This window comes from Palaemon carinicauda, chromosome 1, assembly GCF_036898095.1.
Source record: "Palaemon carinicauda isolate YSFRI2023 chromosome 1, ASM3689809v2, whole genome shotgun sequence".
Classification (NCBI taxonomy): Eukaryota; Metazoa; Arthropoda; class Malacostraca; order Decapoda; family Palaemonidae; genus Palaemon; species Palaemon carinicauda.
Window position 1 is genome coordinate 142,028,147 of NC_090725.1, and position 23,576 is coordinate 142,051,722.

Consider the following 23,576-nt stretch of genomic DNA (forward strand, 5'->3'; position numbering starts at 1 on the left):
GGATTTTCTTCTAGGCTTCGCTTTAAAATCACTAAAGTACGATCAGGAATCTTCCGGGGGGGGGGGGGGGGGGAACCAGCATGGGAGTGAGAAGGGATCTCGTCGCTACCCCCTGCCTTGAACTTGGCCACCAAGCGCCTCACTGTTCTCTCGTTCACGCCAGTATTCTTCACTATTTCCTTTGTTTGCAGACCTAACTTATGACAAGTTATGACTCTAACAATGTCATCGTGACTTGTACGGGGTCTAGACATCACTGGGGGGGGGTTTGATAGACAAAAATGCCACGCGAACTCACAAAAGAACGATTGCAACTCGGCCCTCTCAACCTGACACAACCTTACTCCACGATTTCAGGAAACACACTGACTAGTTTCCACCTGCGCAGATATGTAGATGCCAACTTGTATAAAAAGATGCCAATTAGTCAATTTGTCCCAGTCGATTTTTTCCCCGATGAACCCCATGCCTCCGATTTACGCGGAACGCTGTGTCCGGCCCACTACCCGGACACAGCGATCCGCGCTAACTGTATATATATATATATATATATATATATATATATATATATATATATATATATATATATATATATATATATATATATATATATATATATATACATACATCAAAATGGCATTATATACTAAATCCTACCTAGGGAATATATATCCATTGGAATTCATTTATGGTAGTAGCATCTGACTGGGCAGAGATTCGAACTCGTGCTACTCAACCGAAATCATGCCTGCGAGGACTCTACCAATAGCTCTGTTGGTAGAGTCCTCGCAGGCATGGTTTCGGCTGAGTGGCACGAGTTCGAATCTCTGCCCAGCCAGAAGGTACTACCATAAATGAATTCCAGTGGATATATAGTCCCAAGGTAGATATATATATATATATATATATATATATATATATATATATATATATATATATATATATATATATATATATATATATATATATGTATATATATATATATATATATATATATATATATATATATATATATATATATATATATATATATATTCGTGTTTCTGAAATATCTATTGCCCAACAGCCATATCCAAATTAACCTAGTGGAAAAATATTAATCTACTTATGGTAGCATGCGTGTTTATATTGAATTCAAAGTTACTCAAGATTAATAGTCAGTACAAAAATCTTTGCAATGCAAGGTATGAAAAATTTAGTATCAATGAAAATTAACTTAATTTGCTGAAGATTTTAAGAAACTTATCACATCTACACAGTAAGCTTATAGTGGGTATAGTGTGAATATGTTTTACCAGGTTTTTATACTGTATTAAAAGTGAAATAAAAAAAAAGAAAACTTATGAGTTGGCACAACTTGGTGTTTACTGTTTGTTGTAAATTACATAATACTTTTGGTATCCCTGTATCATTCTTTTATATATGAGTAAAGTAATTTTTATTGATAATCCATTTATGATAGAAGTTATGTTTTAAACCATACATAGTTTTTAGCATAGATACTGTATACACTATTTACATAATTGTAGGCAAAACCTATTCTATGTACAGTACACAATTAGTGTTTAGTGACTCGGAAGTTGATGGGGAGGAGGGGCAGATGAAATAGTTTTTTCATATGGTTTGGTTGTTCTCCATTCAATGTGTTATAAGAATAAGCTTTAGTAATATTTCATTAGTTGTGAGAGGTGAATACTTTTTTATTATGACATGAAAGACCTTATACTGTACTAATGGTAGTGAGTGAAATGTGCAAGTGCTATTGTTGTGCATAGAGAAAATCCTAATTTCTGTAGAATATAGTATGAAATTAAGTGGAAAAATAGTGTTGTTCAATTTCAGTTGCAACGGCAGATGTTGATGAGCCTGAAAGAAGAGTGAACACCAGTAATAGAGATGATGAAAAGGAAAGTAAAGCACAATTAAATCAGAAGCCAGAGCGCTCGCATGTAGCAGCGTCGCTAGCTGAACAGAAGAGACTCCTTAAGATTCTTGAAATGGAACTCGCCAAATGTCCACCTGATTTTAAGATTGTGAGAACAACACTGGAAAGCATGCTTTTTTTGCTCCCTGGTGAATTTACACCTCAGAGATATGCTGGTACTGACACCACAAATGAGGGTGCTGCCATATTTTTTCAGTACACATATGGGCAAGTACTTAATATACTTGTAAAAAATTACATTAATGATGGTATTTTACGAAAAAATTTACTTTGTAAAAATATTCTTTTTGATTTTCTTGAAAAGGGTTATCTGGAAGAAAGCATTAATTGTTTGATAAGTATTGCATATAAAGCAGATATGCATAAACTAAAACTTATTGTTGAACTTCTAGAAAAATTAATAAAATCCAACTGTTTGCTGAGTTTCCTTTTAAGATATTGCTCACAATTTGTGGATGTGAAAGGAGAGAGTATTTTGTTTGATGAAACTGTACGACTATATGTGTCATTACCTGACCGAATAGCAAATAAACTTGAGAGAGATTCTCCAGACTTTCTGATGCCGCAAATGTTCTGCAAGATAATGTCTTACTACCTTCTACAAGCAATATATTTTGTAGCTGATGGTCTTCGTAATGATGTATCTGGAAAAGCTGAACCCATTGCAAAGATATTTGGAAAAATATGTCTTGTCAGTGACACAGAAGCAGTTTTAACAACAATGGTACGGTGGCTTAAGGTGTGGGGAATGAAAGATCTGATAGTTCAAAGAGTTGTACATAAAATTTTTACTCATGTTCCTGATGTTGCATGTGAAAGAATAATCACAACATTAATAAAGATGGAAGTTGATGATGCTACATTTTATATGCTTTTAGGCGACTGTGGGATAAAGAATCCCAAATTAAAATATCTTTTTACCCAGAAATTCCTCATTACTAGACATTTACCGCATGCTTTTTCAGTTCCCACTATCATAAGATATTTAGGAAGAGCACAGTGTAGCCATGAAGTTCTCAGAATTGTCTTTCAACAGTTGTTAGATACTTGGAGTGATAAGAGTATTATGGCGCATAATTCATTTGAACATCACGTTCACATTACTAGAGGTATTTTAACATCAGTGGCTGTTTTTACCAATACAGATGTTGAACTTTGCAGAAGTGCAGCCATTCAGATGTTATTGCATGGAGTTGCTAATCACTTAGATGCCCCCAATCACCAATCAAAACTCATAGGTATGATTACAGCAGAAGAGTTGACAAAAGTATTTAATGCCGGTGGTCCTGTTTTAAAGTTTGATTACAAAGATTGTGAGCTTACAATGGAGTTGAAAAACTTAGTGACACTGTCAGAAAACAACAAACCTCTTTATAAGGATGATTACGAAAAGAACTTAGAAAAAGAATGGATTGAAGACTTTGAAAGTGAATTAATTAATGTAGGTATTTTAAACTCTGACAATTTTTCTAAAGAAATTAAGCCAATTCAAATTGAAGAATCATCCCCCTCGAGTGGGAAATCTGGAATTTGTGCCAAGATAGAAGTTATGAATATTTCTGCAAACACTATTTCTAAACAAGATAATGATTCTGATGATCTTGATAGTGATGATGATGAATTTCAGCCTTATGACATGTCAAATGATACTAAGCAAATCAAAGTAAAAGAGCCCTCATATCCTCAGGAAATTCTGGATTATATGATAGAGGGAGAAGCAGAGAAAGTGGAAGCTGCATTAAGAGTTTCAGAGAAAGTTATTCGACAAGAGATAAAGAACCAAGATTCAGACTTGGCGGTTGAAATGACAAAAGTTTTATTACATTTAGAAAACAAGTATGATATTGAAGGCTTTGAGGACAACAGATTGAGTACTTTGGCTGCCTTAACTTCATCTCATCCAAAGCAATGTGCTCTTTACTTAGGTGTGGAATTTTATGAAAGGAATTATAATATGCGTCAAAGACTGGACATTCTTCAAGCTTTAAGCAGATCAGCAGTTGAGCTTTCTGGGGATGGCGTGGGAAAGTCTTGTGACTTAACTCCTAGTGGAAGCAAAAAAAAGAAAGTTTTGTACAAAAGTAATTTAATGAAAGAGGTTGCAGGTTGTTTTTTCTATCCTCTAATGAATGGCCTGTCTTACGTGCAACCACATCTGGATTTGCTGGGTTGTGATCGTTTTCTTTTGTGTGATGTCCTAAAAACTCTTGGCTTAATTGTTGGTGTTACCGGCCAATGTGAACTGAGTCTCAAAATGGCTGGATGTCTTCTAGAATTAACTTGGCCACTTCGCACTCATGAAGACTCTGATGTACGTGCTGCTTGCCTGGAAGCTTTGTCCTCAGGCTTAGAAGTGGTTCCAGATTCTTTGCTTCTGACATTAGTTCCTGGAGAAGTTGTGGAGTTACGTCAGTGGTTAGGAATGACTTTAGAAAAAGACAAAGATAAAAAATGCCAGCTCTTGGCAATGAAGTTAGCATTGAAATTAGATAAATGTTTTAAGGAGCAGATTGGTATTTGCCAGTAAATGTCTTTGAGACCACAGCAGACCTTATTGCGTACCTACAGATCAGCTGTGTAGAAGTTTATCATTGGATGGTGAAAAAATGTTTCAAGTTAGTCAATTCAGTCCATCATTATTGCAATGAAAAAAAAAATAAGAAACAATATCTACTTTAATAAATTTACAAATACTAAATTTTGATTTGTTTAAAATTATCATGATTTTATCCTAATAAATTATCATGCATTTACACCTTGCCATTAAACTCTATGTAGACTTTTACCACACAGTCATTGGCATGCATTTTTATGCTTTGTAATTATGCAAAATGACAAAAAGGGGTAAACTAGACATTTTGTATTCTGAACAAATTTGATACACTTTACAATGTTGTGAATATTTTTTGGAGGGTTTTAGGAAGTAAAAAGCATGAAGTTCGTACTGTATCTGTAAACATTTTCAACAATAAAATACTTCTCCACAAATTTTTTTAGGAATAAATCACCTCCGTCTGTAGATTTACTTAGCAGTGGAGTTCAGTAACAACATTGTTGGATAATAAAGATATTAATGTTAGTTCTTAATGAGGGGGGAATTTATTGTAGACTTGTATGATGTTAAACTAGGTGTGTAATCTTTAAAAGGAATGAGACTAAAAATGCTACTGAAACTGCTGGTGCTTATCCTTTTTCATTCTTATCTGTATTGATATGTGAGAATCCCCTCATATACATGGAGCTAGCATACTAGTATCTGAGACTAATTACTGTAATTAATCCTTTGAGCCCCACCCCTCACCAAAAGATACGGACTTGACCCCCAGGCTCTTTTTTTTTTAACATTTACTTTTTCACTCATCTTGGCCCAAAAAGTATACAAGATAGGACTTTACAACAATTATTGCTGTATAGAGGGTTACATTTCCTTTCCATTTATATATAATGTTTCACATTTTGTAAATGTTTAGTATAGGTAAATAAGAAAAATAAATAAAAATGGCTTTGGAGCCCTAGGCCCTTTTTTTGAAATTTACTTTGACTTGGCTTGGCACCAAAAGTAGACAAGATAGGACCTTACAACAATTATCCCGTTGATATATAATGTTCCACATTTTGTAAAAGTTCTGATATAGGTAAATAAGAAAAATAGATAAAAAATGGGGAATTACTGGATGCAAATTACGACATTTGGTGCTGAAGTGAGTAGTTTTCACCCGACACTGTAAATTTGTCTTCTGGCACTCAAGAGTTAAGGAACTGATGTATTTATGTAACCAGGTGTATTTTTATTCCATTAGTGCGACTGAAGCTCGTCCACTTTTTCAGAAATGTCTTTCACTTTGCATTAAGTAATTTTCCCACTGTATCAAAGCACTATACCTTCCCCGTCAGGAAACCCCTAGTGCCAAGATGTTGGATGATATGAAAGATATAACCCGTGCTCTTTAGTTCAGTAACCCACCTCAAATATTTAATCTTCAAAGTATTTTTACTTTTTCCCCTACCATCCAGTTGTGAGGTACAATATTGTAAAACCTCATAAGTTGTAATTGTTTTATCATTGTGTACAAATTGAAAAACTCTTGGAAGTATTCAAGTTAATTGCTTACATATCCATGTAAATCAACTTATTCGGACTTTTGAATTTGTAGTTGAAGTAGAAGAATTTTCTTCATTATCTAACTGAAGTGATAATTTTGTGCATTTACCTTGGAAGTTTAGTTCTAATCCTTTTTTATAATCTACTTCTGATTAGAATATTCAGTATCTGTATTATATTGTATATACTTTTGATAATAAAAGTATAAAATAAACTCTCATTTTATTACCATTGATGATTTGTTAAAGTGAAATAGTGTTATGCTGTAAGTGGTAATGAAGGTTCTTTTCCATCTCCATGAGTCAAAAAGAAGGAATGAATATGCATCTATTAGATTTTTATGAGGTCCCTAATATTATTGATGATTATGACTTATTTTTTTTCTATGAAATGTGTTTGTTATATATTTGTAGACTTTGATTCTTATGGATTCATAAGTTTTTCCCTTCAGACTCTTAGGGTTCAGCTCATTAAAGTAGGAAATTGGCATATTTTTTCATTCATGCTTTCATAGTGTTTTAGAAATAGACATGGGAAATTAGATGGGTTATTTTAAGTAGGTTATGTTTAGCAATTGTTGATAAATTTTCCTTTTTATTCTCTGCATTATATCCAATATGGAGATTTTCTCCAGTCTGTTGTTTCCATTGTTGTTAACAAAAATGTTGCACTTATAAGTAAGGCCCAATAACTCTTCCTTGAATTAGGTGTGAAATTTAGAGCAAAAAATATGACTAGAAAACCAGATGTTGCAATGAAATTGGAGAGTGCAGTGTTGCTGCAGCGATTTCTTAGCACAGTATTCGAATGTGTACGTTGTATGATGTAAGGTACATTTCAGGCAGTACTTCCTATAGGGAGTAGCAGAATAGCATAGAGTTTTAAAATTTTAGACCAAAATATAATTTTGGCTATTTGGAAGATGATGGTGTTGAGTATAATTTCAAGTATCAAGTCAGGTAATTGTATGAACTAAAACTGCCAAATTATTTGAATTTTTGAGAAATGTAGTACAGTATCATGCATTTTCTCTCAAGTGTTTTTGATTTGTTATAGGCAGATTATTCATGATTGGCAAATAGTCTGTGGTGACTCGATAAATCACAAATCTTGTAACAATTAGCTACTTTTGAGCAATATACAGGGATATCTTAAATTGGACATGGAACTTCTTGTTTTGTGATGAGTGCTTAAGGTATGATAATATTCAGCAGGTAAAAGGGAAATAAATCCATAAGTGAATAGATTAATCTTTTTATTGTCATTGTAAAAATCCTACAAGCAAATGGAATAAAATTATTCATATGAATGGAATGAGTAGGTCACCTAGCTATCTTTAAAGATTGAGCTTTTTGACCTTTTAAAAATATTTTTATTTTTCTTCTCTCCATCTACTAAACTATATTCCTCCAGGAAGTAATCCCAAAATGTTAGGCAATATAAAAAAAACTAACCCGTGCTCTGGGTTTCAGTAACCATCCTGAATTATTTGATCTTATCTCTTTCTGGTGACCTTTTCAAAAGCATGCTTATACTATACTGGAGTTTTTAATGTGTATGATATCTGGGTTTATGCTTTATGATAATTTTGGTATCACAGCAAAAGAATTATATTTTGCACCTTTCCTATCGTGAATTTTGTTTTATAGTATATCGTGTATAAATATGAGATTTGGCCTATGCAGTTCCTCTTTCCTTGTACAAAGCAGACCCATAGAGTTATAGTAGTTTGAGGGTGTGATTTTTCCTTGGGTTTTTGAGAAACTGGTGACAGTATTAAAGTTTTAAAGATTTAAAGGTTACTTATAAATGGCAGAGACAAGGGACAGGACAATATTTTAGAGATTGATAATAAAACCATCCAAGCTAGGACCAGGGAGGGCCAGGTAATGCCTGCTGATGACTCAGCAGGTAGACCTATAGGCTCCCCTCATCCCTAGCTCCTAAGAGTGGTTGAGGGGTTACAGACTCCACTAGAAACTATCAAGCTTGAGCGAGTCTCAAAGTCTTGTCCAGAAAATTGCAAGGTAGGGACATTTCCAATAGGCTACCATATTTTGATTTAAAGAGTTATTTTATATGATTAAGTACAAGATCAGCATCTGCAATAACATAGGCATTTGTACTCCCCTCTTTCCCTAAGGTAGACAATGGTTGCTTGTCCCTGCTACTGATCAGAAGTTAGGCCATATGTAGTAATTAGAGAGAATAGTGACGATGTAAAAGCTCCCTTTTAATATCCTGGGATAACTAACTGAAAAACAAAGAGTAGTGTTGTGATCTTAATTGCATCAAAAGCATTTCTCTCTGTTGTAGTAAATTGTATTAACTTATTAAAGAAAACCAGTAATTGATTATATATTGTTTCAGAATTTGTTCAATTTCAAACATTCTATGTTATATTAACTCATTGGGCAGTAATTTTGCATTTTTTTAAAAGTATAATTACAAAGTTTATCTAAGCAGTAGGTATACTATTATTATTATTATTATTATTATTATTATTATTATTATTATTTTTATCATTATTATTATTATTATCATTATTATTATTATTATTATTAGTTATTTTATGGTTGATAAGAATTATTTTCCTTTTATATGGAACTTGTGTGGAGTTTGGTATCACAATTACTGTTTTTTCCAATTAATTATTTTGATTGCCCAGTCTATAATTATTTTATAATAGGATTATTTCTTTCTTTGAAGCAGTCAGTATTGACTTTGCAGAAACCTAATGTTTTTAAGTTATCCTCAAGATTCTAGAAAACACATTATATGAGATACTGTACTGTACTATTTTTTAATTTTTTTCACAGGTATGATGATGCAGCAAAGTCCCATGTCTTTACCAAACAACCCTTCTGTAGGAATGTCCGCAAACCTTCAAGTAAGTACAGTCACTTAGTTGCTTTATCACAATATTTATATTCCACTAGATATATTCATATAAAGTTCAAACAATTACTGTATGAAAATCCTCATTTTAAAATGAAAAGACAGTTGAGTGAAAATGTATGATAATGGTATTATTTACTTGTAAGGTGAGGTGCCTGCTTAAATCTTTCAACAACTCTATCTTCATTCAGTGTAAGCTATGGTTTCTTATGATTGTTTGTCGTGTCCCTTCTCTCTGTACTGACATTTCTGTTTTCATGTAGTCATTGTGCTCCTTTTTCCACCTCATGTCGTGTTATGCCAAGGTTCTCTACTGAACTTGTTTTTTCATATGTCCTTATTAGTTCCTGTGCATGGTTATCTAGATAGAAAGGTATGGATACATTTTAGTTAAGCATATTGTATGTAAGAGGAGCCATACAAGTTCTGAAATTAATAAAGCTTATGATCTTATAAGGATATCTTCTTCTAAATTACTGAAAATTGGAGAATAGGCTTGCCATATAAGATATATAAGGAAAAAGAAAAGCCGAATGCACAGGAAACTAAAAAAAAATATACGATTGGTTTTAAAAAAAAAAACTGTGGTGCACTAATAAAGGAAGAAATTCGTCCCAAACTTGACTAGTGAATTTTTACAAGCAAAATTAGTCTGTTGGTCTCTGCAGTACAGTATCTTGGTAATTTCTAGTTGAGTAGTTTGGCTTTGTATCTGGCTGATAGACATTATAATAGTGAAATTCTGAATACCAGGTAAGTTTATTACTACTCCTAGTGATGTGTAAATATATCTTAAAAACCAGTTAATGGAATAGGAAGTACTTCCCTGACTAGTTAACACTAAATTATGAATCTTAAGAATTAAGCATATCATTGAAGTATGTAATAAATATTTATTAAACACATAAAATAAACTACTTTAGCAACCAGAATACAGTATACTGTATTTCGCTCAAGAACTTCATCATATTAGCCTTGCTTTCTTGAGTTTCATATTTACGATCTAGTACTGTAACTGTACCATCACACAAGTAATCCATTGGTAATATGTGTGATTAATGTGGTTATGTATAATATATAAGGAACTGCTGTATTCAAGTAACAAAAAAGAAAGGACAAATCATGGAAAGAAGCTCAATGTAAGTGCGAGGTTACCTAAATCTATAGAGCACCTGTTTTTTTTTCCTTCCTGTCTTATGTTCCTACATCTATACAAACCTTTCATCCTTTAGAATCGAGAATGTCTTCAGCGGAGCTGGAATGGCCTTGGAAATCAATGAGGTAGTTAACAATAGGTGCAGGGTGTGGACAAGTAGCCCCACCCACCTTCCTGTCCAAAGACACTTCCCTTTTGTTTTTGGGCACAAGTACAGACATACTGTTGGGTCCTATTGAAAGTTCTTTAACCTTTTCCTCATAGTTCATAGTTTGAATAGTAGTACCCTGCCCTGTATCATTAATTAGTTCCTGGTTCCAGGTTTTCTGTTGGAATTTCCCCCATTAAAGTGACTTTTATGTTCCCATACACAACAAAGTACTTTTAATCTGTTATCATTTTATAAAAACCAGATTCAATGTTAAGCCATGTACAGTAACACTAACACGTAAGTTTATCTTCAAGTTGGCATTTGTCTTGCCTAGGGGACACAAAAGAAGGTGGAGTTGGAAGTAATGAACTGGTTGTTGGTGGAGGATGCTAACGACGTGGTTGTTTGTTATTACATCGCTGCTATATGAGGTTTTTGTTGTAAAACCCAACATCGATGGCAGTGGTTCTTCAGCATTAAGATCAGGTGACGACTCTGTTGCCTTTCGTTTTTCAACTGAAAAGGAAGGGATATATATTTTTTTGGATAGCTACCTCCTCTTACCTCCAAAAATTGTTCTTTATGAAATGAACACATGATCAAGAATATTAGATAATTTGGCAAAATGGTCGAATAAGATCCAGGAACTCTGGCATTGTCTGACGCTTTGATAGAAGATGAAAACATGTTTCATTTTTGTAAGCTTAAAGTTCCTTGGTTCTGGATCAGGAAAATTTGTAAAAAGTTTGTTCCTGTAAACTCCAATATTTCTTAATTAATCAGTAATTGCGTGTGGGCTACAATTAACCCTTCAAAATCTAACTCCATCTCAATTTCCTTACTATAGGATAGCAAATTTGTCAATACATGCTTTACTGGTTTATGAAAACCTTTGAAATCGTGGATGAATTGAGGGCACCATTTTTTCTCTGTCATTTATTGCTGTTTGAAGCAATTTGCTCCCAAGAAGCACCTTGTTTTAATACTGCCTGATAAATATTATAAGCCCTTCCAATACTCATAAATGTTTATGCCATTATCTTCCATCATAGTATCAACTGTCTAATGTAAGGTATTTTGTAAATACTGTAGTATCACTTGAAGAGAGCTACGGTATGACGCTAAGGCCTATAAGTTAAATGAGAGATGTAGTGTTTAATGTCAAGAAAACAATACTCAAATTTGTGTCTGGGATTCAGAGGTGTGGGATTTCCAAGTGTTTTATTTAGAATTCACATATTCTTAAAAGGAAGTATTTTCTTGTAATATTCCTTGACTGTTAGTATAAAAAGGCCTGTGAAGCATTCTTTGACTTTTGGTATAAAAAAGACCTGTGAAGCATTCTTTGACTGTTAGTATAAAAAGGCCTGTGAAGCATTCTTTGACTTTTGGTATAAAAAAGACCTGTGAAGCATTCTTTGACTGTTAATATAAAAAGGCCTGTGAAGCATTCTTTGACTTTTGGTATTAAAAGGCCTGTGAAGCATTCTTTGACTGTTAGTATAAAAAGGCCTGCGAAGCATTCTTTGACTGTTAGTATAAAAAGGCCTGTGAAGCATTCTTTGACTGTTAGTATAAAAAGGCCTGTGAAGCATTCTTTGACTTTTGGTATAAAAAGGCCTGTGAAGTATTCTTTGACCTTTGGTATAAAAAGGCCTGTGAAGCATTCTTTGACTGTTAGTATAAAAAGGCCTGCGAAGCATTCTTTGACTTTTGGTGTAAGAAGGCCTGTGAAGCATTCTTTGACCTTTGATATAAAAAGGCCTGCGAAGCATTCTTTGACTTTTGGTATGAAAAGGCCTGTGAAGTATTCTTTGACCTTTGGTATAAAAAGGCCTGTGAAGTATTCTTTGACTGTTAGTATAAAAAGGCCTGCAAAGCATTCTTTGACTTTTGATATAAAAAGGCCTGTGAAGCATTCTTTGACTGTTGTTATAAAAAGGCCTGTGAACCATTCTTTGACCTTTGGTATAAAAAGGCCTGTGAAGCATTCTTTGACTGTTAGTATAAAAAGGCCTGCGAAGCATTCTTTGACTTTTGGTGTAAAAAGGCCTGTGAAGCATTCTTTGACCTTTGATATAAAAAGGCCTGCGAAGCATTCTTTGACTTTTGATATAAAAAGGCCTGCGAAGCATTCTTTGACTTTTGATATAAAAAGGCCTGCGAAGCATTCTTTGACTTTTGATATAAAAAGGCCTGTGAAGCATTCTTTGACCTTTGGTATAAAAAGGCCTGTGAAGCATTCTTTGACTTTTGGTATGAAAAGGCCTGTGAAACATTCTTTAAATATGAGGAAGTGTTGACTTAGAGAGAGAGAGAGAGAGAGAGAGAGAGAGAGAGAGAGAGAGAGAGAGAGAGAGTTTGTTAAACCAACTGTGTGAAAACTATATGCTCTAACATATTGGTGCTAACACAATATTCACTATGTAGATGTTTTGAATAAGTTAGATTAAATATACGATATTCTTTGTTATTTGTATGGGCGCATATTCTTATAGCAGTTTGAGATCAGCTGATGTCAAACAAAAGTAAAATGAAAAAAGTCAGTAAATGTTAATTCTTTAAGTGCACCCAAAATTGGAAACAAAAATACTTTTATGAGAGAGAGAGAGAGAGAGAGAGAGAGAGAGAGAGAGAGAGAGAGAGAGAGAGAGAGAGAGACTTTAATTTCTACCATTTTAGGAAGAATATCAAAGTTGAAACTGTATTGACTTTTGCCTTATTTTAGTATCCTTACAAATTACTAGTGCATCAAGTAAGGTCGAAGGTATAGTTTTTTCTTCTATTAATGAGTTTTTTATGTAAATTCTTAACAGGTAAAAAGTACTTGGGCTAATAGTGGTGTAGACATCAACTTAGACAACTTGACTATAGGAGGAATTAAGAAAGCACCTGCCCCATCAATGAACCAGCTACAGACTACCATGCCCATTGTGGGAGCTCAGCCTCAACCTGGTTAGTCACAAAGAATTTTTATTTTATTATTTGCTGTATATTTTGGTAATGCAGCGTGATATTTTAAACAAAGGCGATATTATTTAATTGTTCCTACATGAATACAAACCTCCTTCCTTTAACTAAGAAATTGATTTGGGGGCAGCTGGAACTCAGCAGTTAAGCTGAAAACAAGGTGTCGGCCATAGCAAGAAATTACCGGCCGGTGGTGAGGAAGACGCCCCCTTTCTGGTACACTGAACTGTCACTTTCATTTCAGCTGCCAAATAACAGACATGCTAACATCTTCTCTTCAGACTTAGCTTTTAAATTTTTTTTTTTTTTTTTTTTTTTTTCTCAAGGCCGGGAAATTCGCATGTTTTCCTTAGCAAAACAGGTGAACTTCTCTCTTGGGAGAAGTCTCTAAATTTTTAGATTTTGTTGCCTGAGGCTACAGGGTTCTGCCTCCTGGGTAGCCTTACCACTTAATAATTCGAAGAGGAATAAACTTCAACATGTTATGACTATCGATGGGTCTAAGCTCAAGCAGCTGGCTAATAATCCGCCCATGAATCAGGGTTCCCTGATTGTTTCAACACTATGATTTTGACGAATGAAACAGTATCAGGAGGAACAAGTTCTACTTCCTAAAAGAGAGCCCTTAATCCTATGTATAATGCACGCACTCGCAAGCAATGTGTCTCCAAGTACGCAGGGTGTTTGAACTCTAAATCATCATTTATCAATAAACATGTTTTGTGTGCGTAATCTTATCTAACTAGATAGGAAAACCCTGCCTTGCCAGACTTTTTCTGTGCTCAGCGTGCTCCCTATACATGTGCACAACAACACTGCGTTCTCACACTAGTATGCTTAACATTAGCAAGCCTGTGGTGCACACAACAGCATGCTTCCACACTAGGTCACTTATCACTTACTTACTTTACTTCAAGGGCTGCTTTCTGGTCTTGTACAGCAGGGGAACCTTACTTGCTACAGAATCATGACAGTCATTTTATCATGTTTGTTTGAAAACATTCAATATTTCACACCTCATATTGTTCGTTTATTGTCAAATCCACACTATCGAAGCACTTAGAGAACAAGACAGTCTTCAGTTATCTCTTGAAAACCTTAATATCTTCTGTATTTCGAATGTCTAGTGGGAGCTTATTGTATAGTCTTGGGGCTGCGTATTTAAAGGTTCTGGAGCCTACAGTAGACATATATCCAGGTTCCAATAATTTGAAACCATTTGTAACTATTCTCGTGTCAACACAATTTTTTGGCTGTACAAGGTATAGCGATTCTCTTAGATATTTTGGACATCCAGTCCTGATAACTTGATGGGTTATGATACATATTTTAAACTTGATTCTCACTTAAATAGGCAGAGAGTGTAAATCACTTAGTATAGTAGTTATCCTTTCTCGAGGTGAGACACCTTTCATCAGTCATGCTCCTCTGTTTATTATGTTTTGTAATGTCTTTAGTTGCACTGTTGGTAAATTGTAGTAGTTGGAGATTCTGTAGTCAATCCTGATAATAACACAGTTTATCATAAGTTTCTTTACAGAATGTTCATCCAGGTACTTATTTATAAAAGCAATGTTTCTAAGATGATAACTAGCAGTTTTTACTACATTATTTATTTTGGCATTGAAAAGTTACAATCAAGATATAAGCCTAAATCACGCAATTTACTAGACATCAGGGCAGAGTTGTTATTAATGTTTATTTGGATATCACCCAAATTTCTTGTCGTTTTTCTTTCCAACCACCATAAACTGTTTAATTTTCATTTAATTTTAGTATTTTGATTATCATCCATTTCCTAACACTTGCAAGAATTCGGTTTAGAGTTTCAATAATGTCATCTAAATCATTTATGGAGAAGTAAACTTGTGTATCATCTGCAAATATAAGCAGCCCTCACTTTTCGCATTGGTTAGGTCACCTAGACAGGTGCGATGATAGAATTATCACAATTATGGGTTACCCTCGTGGGGCTAACTCCTAACCTAACCTAACAACTCACTGCCATTCCCTGCACTCGGATAATTAACCTGCTAAATACTGCCTTATATTGTTTTTACTTGGTTTTTTTCACAGAATGCAGTAGTTTTTATCTAAAAATACTGTATAACACTTGCTGATACTGTAGTGTATATTATTGTAATATACTTCTATCACTACATTAAAATTTAACTGTACTGTAAGTTTTCCCTGTTTTCCATTGGATGACTTGACTCCCTGCAAACGTAGCCTACATTTACAGTAAATAACATTACAGTAATTCTGTACTGTACAATATATATACAGTACAGTACTATTTAAGATTAACCATGTGTACTGTATATGTTTTATACAACGACCACTAACCATTTATGTATGTCGTACACAGCAATCTAGATACATGGCGGAATTCTTGAAGGTCATCTCTTGCCTGGTAATCCGACAACCTGGTAATAATAGTTATCACATCTTCTACATCAATAGGTTAGAAAATTAAAAGATAATAATAAAAGAATAATTAACCACATCATAATCATTGCATAAACACATATAGCTTCAATAATCAAACAAAAATAAACAACTGTTTTGTTTGTATTTCAATCATCGTACGTAGTGTATATATTTTATACAACAACCTCTAACTATTTTCGTATGTCATACACAGCAATCTTGAAATAGGGGCAATTCTTGAAGGTCATATCTTGCCTAGTAATAATATTTATCCCCTCTACTTTTATGGGTTAGAAAATTAAAAGACAATAATAAAAGTGTAATTAGTTACGTTATAATCATTGCGTAAATGCATATAGCCACAATAACCCTACCCCCAAAGAAAACAGCTGTTTTCTTTGTATTTCAATTATTGTACAATTTCTCTCTCTCTCTCTCTCTCTCTCTCTCTCTCTCTCTCTCTCTCTCTCTCTCTCTCTCTCTCTCTCTCTCTCTTTTTTTTTGTGTCTAACTTCAGTGCCATGCAAAATTTTTTAATCGATTACCGTATAGTAGATTCAGTAGTAGAAGAAAAAGAGAAAAACAATCTTCTGGTAGACAGCCAACATGGTTTTAGATCAAAGAGATCATGTGTGACCAATGTTTTGGAATTTTTCTTCAAGAAGTTTAGCATTTATGACAAAAGCAGGGCAATAGACATCTTATACCTAGACTTTCAAAAGGCTTTAGATGAAGTTCCTCGTAAAAAAAATTATGGTCAAAATTAGAGCACTAGGCATCATTGATGAACCAGCTGAATGGATCGAAGATTGGCTAACAAACTGAAAACGAAGAGTTGTAATCACTGGAGAAGCTCCAGAGTGGACAGGTGTTACAAGCAAAGTACCTTAACCCTGGATAGGTATCGTTATTTGACCACCTTAAATAGGTATCGCGGGTCGACCTGGACCCAGAGTCCAAAAAAAAATTCAAAAAAATTCATTTACAAATCAATTCACAACCTTTTAATAGCAAAAAAAAAAACTTCAAAGAATATTCTAATCTTCAAAAAAAGTGTATAAAAGCTAAGTTCAAAATAAATATTTATTACAAATAAAATAAAAAAAAAAAGTATACATAAAACATGAATACAAAATAATTCACCTAAAATCTAAGGGGGGGGGGGGCACCAAAAGGGAACATTTCCTGAAATGAGAAAAAAAGTGTGTTTTTTGGCTGAAAAAATCTATCCTCTCCAATATTTTTTCAGGGTAGGTAAATGACATGGTTAGTGGCTGAAATTTTTACAGGATAATGTAATATTATAGTACAACAAACATGCGTAAAAGAATCTGCACTTAGATATTATTTAATGTTTTATAAAGGGGCAAATTTTTTTTTTTTTTTCAATTTTTTTTTTTTTTGCAGTTATATCATGAAATTTTTCAAGACAAATCCTTACATCCATTGCTGGGCATGGTATTTATGCATGAAAATATCAGAAATTTTATAAAAAAGAGAAATACATAGAGCTATGCCAGCTTGTGTCAGATATGCTCACAAAATGGCCGCCAACCACACCACCCTGGAAGGTCAAATCTACTACCTGAAATGGAGAAAGATATGTCAATATCAGTTAATCATTTACTTATATAACTGTTCAAGGATTTGCAGAAAAATATTATGGTAGCTATAATGAAGTTTATAGATTATTTTGCTATTAAAAAAAAATAAAATAATGATCATAATCAAGTTATCATAAAGGTACAAACTTACAGAAACGGGAGAAATTATAAGCTATTTTATAAAAACATACTGGGTAGAAGACATTCACAAACACTTTACAACAATCCTTTTTTATACACGCCTAAACACCACTGCACATTTGATATTATAAAAATTTGATATTACACAACTTGAGTATTGATGAGTCGGGCTTGACCCGAGGGTATCTCAGAAATAGCATAAGGAAAAGAGCTGGGGATGAAATGCGTCCTCACCCGACTGCTGCGCACACTGAACTGAGGTCTCGCAGGTCGATATCACTCACAACCAATACGGATGAAAAATTATTACAAAAAAAACGTGTGGTTTTTTTTTAACCCTCGGGTCGTATACAACCCACCACACCAGTCCAGGGTTAAGGATCCATCCTTAGACTATTGCTATTTCTGATCTGCATTAACGTCTTAGATTTAGTATTAACTAGTAGAATAGCCAAATTAGCAGACGAAACTAAATTGGGCATAAATGCTACAAAATCTGAAGACCTCGAATCCTTAAGAGAGGATCTAATGAAGCTAGGAGAATTGTCCAGAAAATGGCAAATGCCTTTCAACTGTGGGAAATGTAAAGTCACGCACATAGGTTATAGTAACCCACAATCAGATTACTCACTGCTGGGTAATGAAATAGAAAGTGTGGACCAGGAGGAAGATCTCAGCAGTAAGGATTTGAAGTTTACCAAACAGAGCTAAAAGCTGAAAATATAGCATAGAAACTAATTCGCTACATAAAGAGGCAATTTAAATACAAAAACAAAGAGACTGTACTACAGCTGTACACACCTAGTAAGACTCCATCTGGAATACCGAGTCCAATTCTGGGCTCCAGGGATATAGATAGATTGGAAGCAGTACAAGCTAGGACCACCGAACTAGTTTTAACATTAAAGCAATTTGGATATAAATGGAGGATGGAACATTTGAACTTACTTGATCTACAAACTCGACAACTAAGGGGACAGTCAATTAAGGCATTCAAAATTCTTAAGTAAATAACAAATGTAGATTACATCAATCTATTCACTCTTAGCACAAATCAGTCCAGAGGTAACGGATACAAACTGGAATTGAAAAGATACACCACTCAATGTGGCAATTTCTTTACATGCAAAATAGCAAATACTTGGAATAGACTTTCAGCAGATGGAGTAAACAGTAACACGGTAAACGAGTTCGAGAATAGGTTAGACAAGATCGTAAGAACACTCTAAATGCTTAAACTAAATCGCTCTACCTTAGAGCAAAGGGAATCTCTGTGGATGGACTAAAAAGTCTTTGAGACATCCAGAATCCTTTGTAATTATTACCCCCCCCCCCTCTTTAAAGAAGATGCATAGCTATATCCGAGAGAACAGATAAAGAGAGGTACATGAAAGTATGCATTCTCTATCCATTAAAACCAAATACTGTAACATAAAGTCTCCTTTTTTTGAAGAAAATCGGTACAGACCATACTATTTTAGTCCTGAATTTCTTTACTTTATGGCATTGATTTAGAGGAGAGGAAGATCGATGATTGGTCTCCAGCAGTGACTTCTCCAACAGAAAATGTCAACTGTAGTAGCACAGAGACATATCTTGAATAAGTTCAAGTGCATTCTTCTCCATCATCCCTTTCACCAATGCCAGCAAAGCCAAGACTTTTTATGATGTTGGAGGATCGTTCATGAACACTATTAGTAGTTCAGAAAAGGTAACAAATACCCATCCTGAAGGACACTCATTACCCAAGACTAGTCATTATGCTCTGCCAGGTTACCTATTGACAACAGGCATCCCTCTACTCATGCAGCAGGAGAGGTGGAACTCTGAATATCAGCATTTCCCATACCTCTCCTCTTCCCTCTACCTCCCTTCTGAACCTGGCCATGTTGTGGCCCCTCAATGGGGCTGTGCATGCACAGAATCCTTTTTAATGAGAAGAGGTCGAAGGCAGTCCTAATCGGGGTCTAAAGAAGGTTGCAGTGGCAGTGGATTTGTTACTCTCTGTCCTGTAGGCATGGACACCCGAAGGTTTGGCCACAGATACTTTAGAAGCCCGAAGCCTTTGAAAGAGAGAGTGCAGTGCATTAGAGAATCCTGCAAAGAAGCTTTCTAAATCTCCACTGCCACCTCGGAAGGAGGGACGCATCAGAGCTACCACTTGGCCGACTTTTGAGTCAGGAAACTAAAGCACTCCTCTTCAAAACCCAGTTAACCCGCTGGTTTGTTGACTTGTTTGCCAAGGTTACTGCCTTCCCTCCATACAGTACAAGACTATTATACTTCCCTCCATACAGTACAAGACTATTCTACTTCTGTAAAGATTTGGGTCGATAACCAGGATATCCTTCCAGTGTTTTTTCATCTGACCACTGGTCAAGCCATGAGATAGCTTGGAGGGTGGTAGTGGCTGCGAACTCAAAGAGGTCAAGAAAGACTTGCCTTGTGACTTGAGTGTCTCTAATAGGATCCCCTTGACAGTGCTCACTGCGACGGGTCAGCCTGAAGAGGTGAGAACGCAGCAGTCTCTAGTACATAATACCTTTACTGCCTCAATAGGGTGGGTAGGCGGCCAGGATCTTGTTTTACTGACTGGAAGGGAGAGGGTTCTCAGATACACAGATCTGATCATCAACTCGATGCTACCATGGCAGCTCCAGAGAAGGGGAAGGCCTATACCCCTTATGGCCACTGAAGTGTCAATCAGTGACTGTCCACCTATTAGAAGGTGGCACTAGGTCCTCCTCACGCAGTTCGTCGCACTCATGAATGAATACCAAGAAAACTGACTCGGGATTATCTCTCTTCATTAGTATCTGACCAAAGTCTTATGCCTGTGGGCTGCCTAGGAGATGTATTCTGACACAAGGACATAACCCGAAATGTAATTTGGGACTGATGATTGACCAGGCTGGGATTCATGTCGCAGAAAATCTCTAGCACAGATCAAGGCAGAGACAGAAGTACCTCATGCTCTAATGATCGAAATGGAAGGGAGAGTGTTGTCCTGCTTGTGGGCATGGGGCTCTAGCCCCCAACCCCAAATAGATGACTGTCAGCTGCGAGCAATGACCACCTCAAGAGCAGCTGTCTTAAAATTGGATAAAGCAATGCCTGTTCAGAGAAGGGAGCAGCAATCCACCATCCAGGTAGGAAAGGTGAGGCAGAGCTCCAAAACCCTTCCTACTCATGAGCAACAAGTGTACACAGGGTCATGCAATTCTCTCACCTGGCTACTGGGTCAGCCAGGGGAATCTAGGCCACATGTCATGCATGAGGTCGTGAACCACTCGGGGAGTATTATCAAAAACCCCATTCGTGCGACTGCATTTGGCCTCTCTGTACATTTTTAAGTCTTTCTCTTCATATTAGAAGAATAGTTCGAATTGCAAGAGTAAGAGGAGGATGACAAGGAAGAATAGCAGGAAAAGGAAGGGGAGTGAAATCTCTTCATCTTCTTACCAACCTTCTCAACTTCCGCAAGCAGAGAAGTTACCTTCTGAGTAACCATCGACGATGAAGTTCCCCCAATGGCAGAAATTACACAGGTTTTGCCGAGAGGAACCACAACATTGAGGAACACTGTAATGGGAAGTGTAGGCATACTCAATAGTACTTGTAATAGAGGAACAGAGCCTGGAATCAGGCGCAGAGAGGGAGGGAGCTACAGGGCCAGGTTAACAAGCACATGGCACAGGAGTGAGGACCAGTGAAGCAATTGGAACAGGTGTAATGTGCATCAGGGCTACTAGAACAGGTTTTATCAGCCCTAGGGCTTCTTATGTCCAACTTCATGCTTCTGCATACCATTACCTGTGCAGGAGCCTTCTTTATAGCTCTTGGTCTTTTGGTGCTCTGTGGCAATCATTGTTGTCACCAACACTGAGGGCAAATGCACTGGCATTCCAACCGTAATCACTGGGGTCGCTGGCACTGGGGACACCAAGGACCAAGGTAGTCTTAGCTGACATCTTCTTCAAAGAAACACTGAGGACTTTCCTTTGGTCTCTCATCATCGATGGTGTGTAAGGAAGAGTTCCAGCATTGTAAGTACAGTAGTAGGTTGGCCAGGGCACCAGCCACCCATTGAGATACTACCACTAGAGAGTTATTGGGTCCTTTGGCTGGCCAGACAGTACTAAATTGGATCCCTCTCTCTGTTCTTTCCACATTCTCCTCTGTCCTCATACACCTGACAACACTGAGATTACCAAACAATTCTTCTTTGCTCAAGGGGTTAACTACTGCAATGTAATTGTTCAGTTGCTATTTTCTTCTTGGTAACGGTTGAAAAAACTCCTTAGTTTTGGTAAGCAGCTCTCCTAGGAGAAGGACACTCTAGAATAAAAGCATTGTTCTCTAGTCTTGGGTAGTGCTATAACCTCTGTACTATGGTCTTCCACTGTCTTGGATTAGAGTTCTCCTAGAGTTCTCATCCTTGAGGGTACACTCGTGCACGCTGTCTCTCTCTCTCTCTCTCTCTCTCTCTCTCTCTCTCTCTCTCTCTCTCTCTCTCTCTCTCTCTCTCTCTCTCTCTCTCTCTCTCTCTCTCTCTCTCTCTCTCTCCTGTTTTTTGAAGTTTTTATAGTTTATAAATAAAAGATCTAATTTAATGCTGTTAATATTCTTAGTATATTTTATTTAGATTATTACTTCACTTGTAACTTTTTATTTCCTTGTTTCCTTTCCTCACTAGGCTACTTTTCCCCGTTGGACCCCTTGGGCTTATAGCATCTTGCTTTTCCAATCAGGGTTATGGCTTAGCTTGTAATAATAATAATGATAGTAACGTGTTACACCCAGAAGCTTCAGTGAATTTGATAAGGAATGCAAAGCGCTTAACAGTCTCTCCAGCATTGTCATAGGCGTTGGTAAGAATGATGTCAGACAAGACTTAGCCTTCCCACTCCGCTAATAATATGCCCACCTGAACGTAAGGCTAACAATCATGCCCTTAAGGTGCAGATTGGATGGATCTACAGCCAGTTCATCCATAAACTCCACCAGTATCCAACCTACACTTGGATCCTGCTTCATTTCATTATTAATACGAAGTGTGCGAAAAAATAAAATTTAGATAGGATGCAACAGTTCAACCATACTCGTTGCAGCCGAAGACAAAAGTGAAGCGAGTTTGACAGGCAGGGCTATTCACCTGTTGTTAACTACCTTGTTAATAAGTCCGACCTTTTCAGCTTCACTGAAGATATTCCCTATTTTAAAAGTTGAAAGGTTTGTACTAAATACATAAGAACAAAATGATACTGCACAGCATTGCTTAAACTGGAGTTTCATTCTTTTATCGCCAGGTCTATCATAATTACAGTAAAAATTATCGATCTTTGTAGTAAGTGGAGCGCCTTCTTCTATGTCATGATTATCTCTTGAAGCTCATTGATTGGCAATGATTTCACAACCATAGTCAATTTGTTTCTCCCTTCACAAATTTTAGCAATGGTTGCTTTAGCCAGATGAAAGTTCTGATTACAGTACTGTACTATCATAAACATATGCCAGGAAATACCAAAATTATATACAATATATAAGCTCTAGAAATGATAAAAACAAAGGAAAATAAATATGTAAGGAGAATTGATTCCTGTTGCGGAGTTTTGGTAAATCAGATGCTTTCTATCATGTGGGTTACTATGTGAATGCTTATGTTCAGTTTAGTGTACTTTAAATAAGGATGATAATACAGTAATTACTGTTTTATGTAACCATGTTTATTCATAATTCATTAAAACACGAATACTACCTGAGAGGTATGTAGGCTAAATTTTGTAATCTCAAAAAGTTTTCATCAAATGCAGTGCTGTAACGTCACTCTTTGTCAGTTCAGCATACATTAGTTCCCACTTTACGTTGGTCACTTTTTAATATTAGATGATTATTATTATTATTATTATTATTATTATTATTATTATTATTATTATTACTATGTATCTACAACCCTAGTTGGAAACGTACGATGCTGTAAACCCAAGGGCTCCAACAGGGAAAAATAGCCAAGTGAGGAAAGGAAATACGGAAATAAATAAACTAAATGAGAAGTAATGAATAATTAATAGAAAATACCTGAAGATCAGTAACAAAATTATAATTAATCTGTTTTATAAAAACTATTAGGAGAAACTTATGTCAGCCTGTTCAACATAAAAACATTTGCTACAAGTTTG

The 23,576-nt window shown here is 35.7% G+C and overlaps 1 protein-coding gene across 4 annotated transcripts in view; it reads left to right on the forward strand.

The window, feature by feature from the left end:
• lqfR (clathrin interactor lqfR) overlaps positions 1-23,576 on the forward strand; it is a 142,811-nt gene that overhangs the window by 114,090 nt on the left and 5,145 nt on the right. For 3 of the 4 annotated variants that reach the window (XM_068385587.1, XM_068385606.1, XM_068385595.1), the window contains exon 10: positions 1,843-6,261. In XM_068385587.1, coding sequence (XP_068241688.1) covers positions 1,843-4,472 — 2,630 coding nt within the window. In that variant the 3' untranslated portion in view covers positions 4,473-6,261. Of the gene's footprint in view, positions 1-1,842; positions 6,262-8,866; positions 8,938-13,068; positions 13,208-23,576 lie in introns of those variants that run through there. The other variant, XM_068385612.1, reaches the window with a different exon arrangement.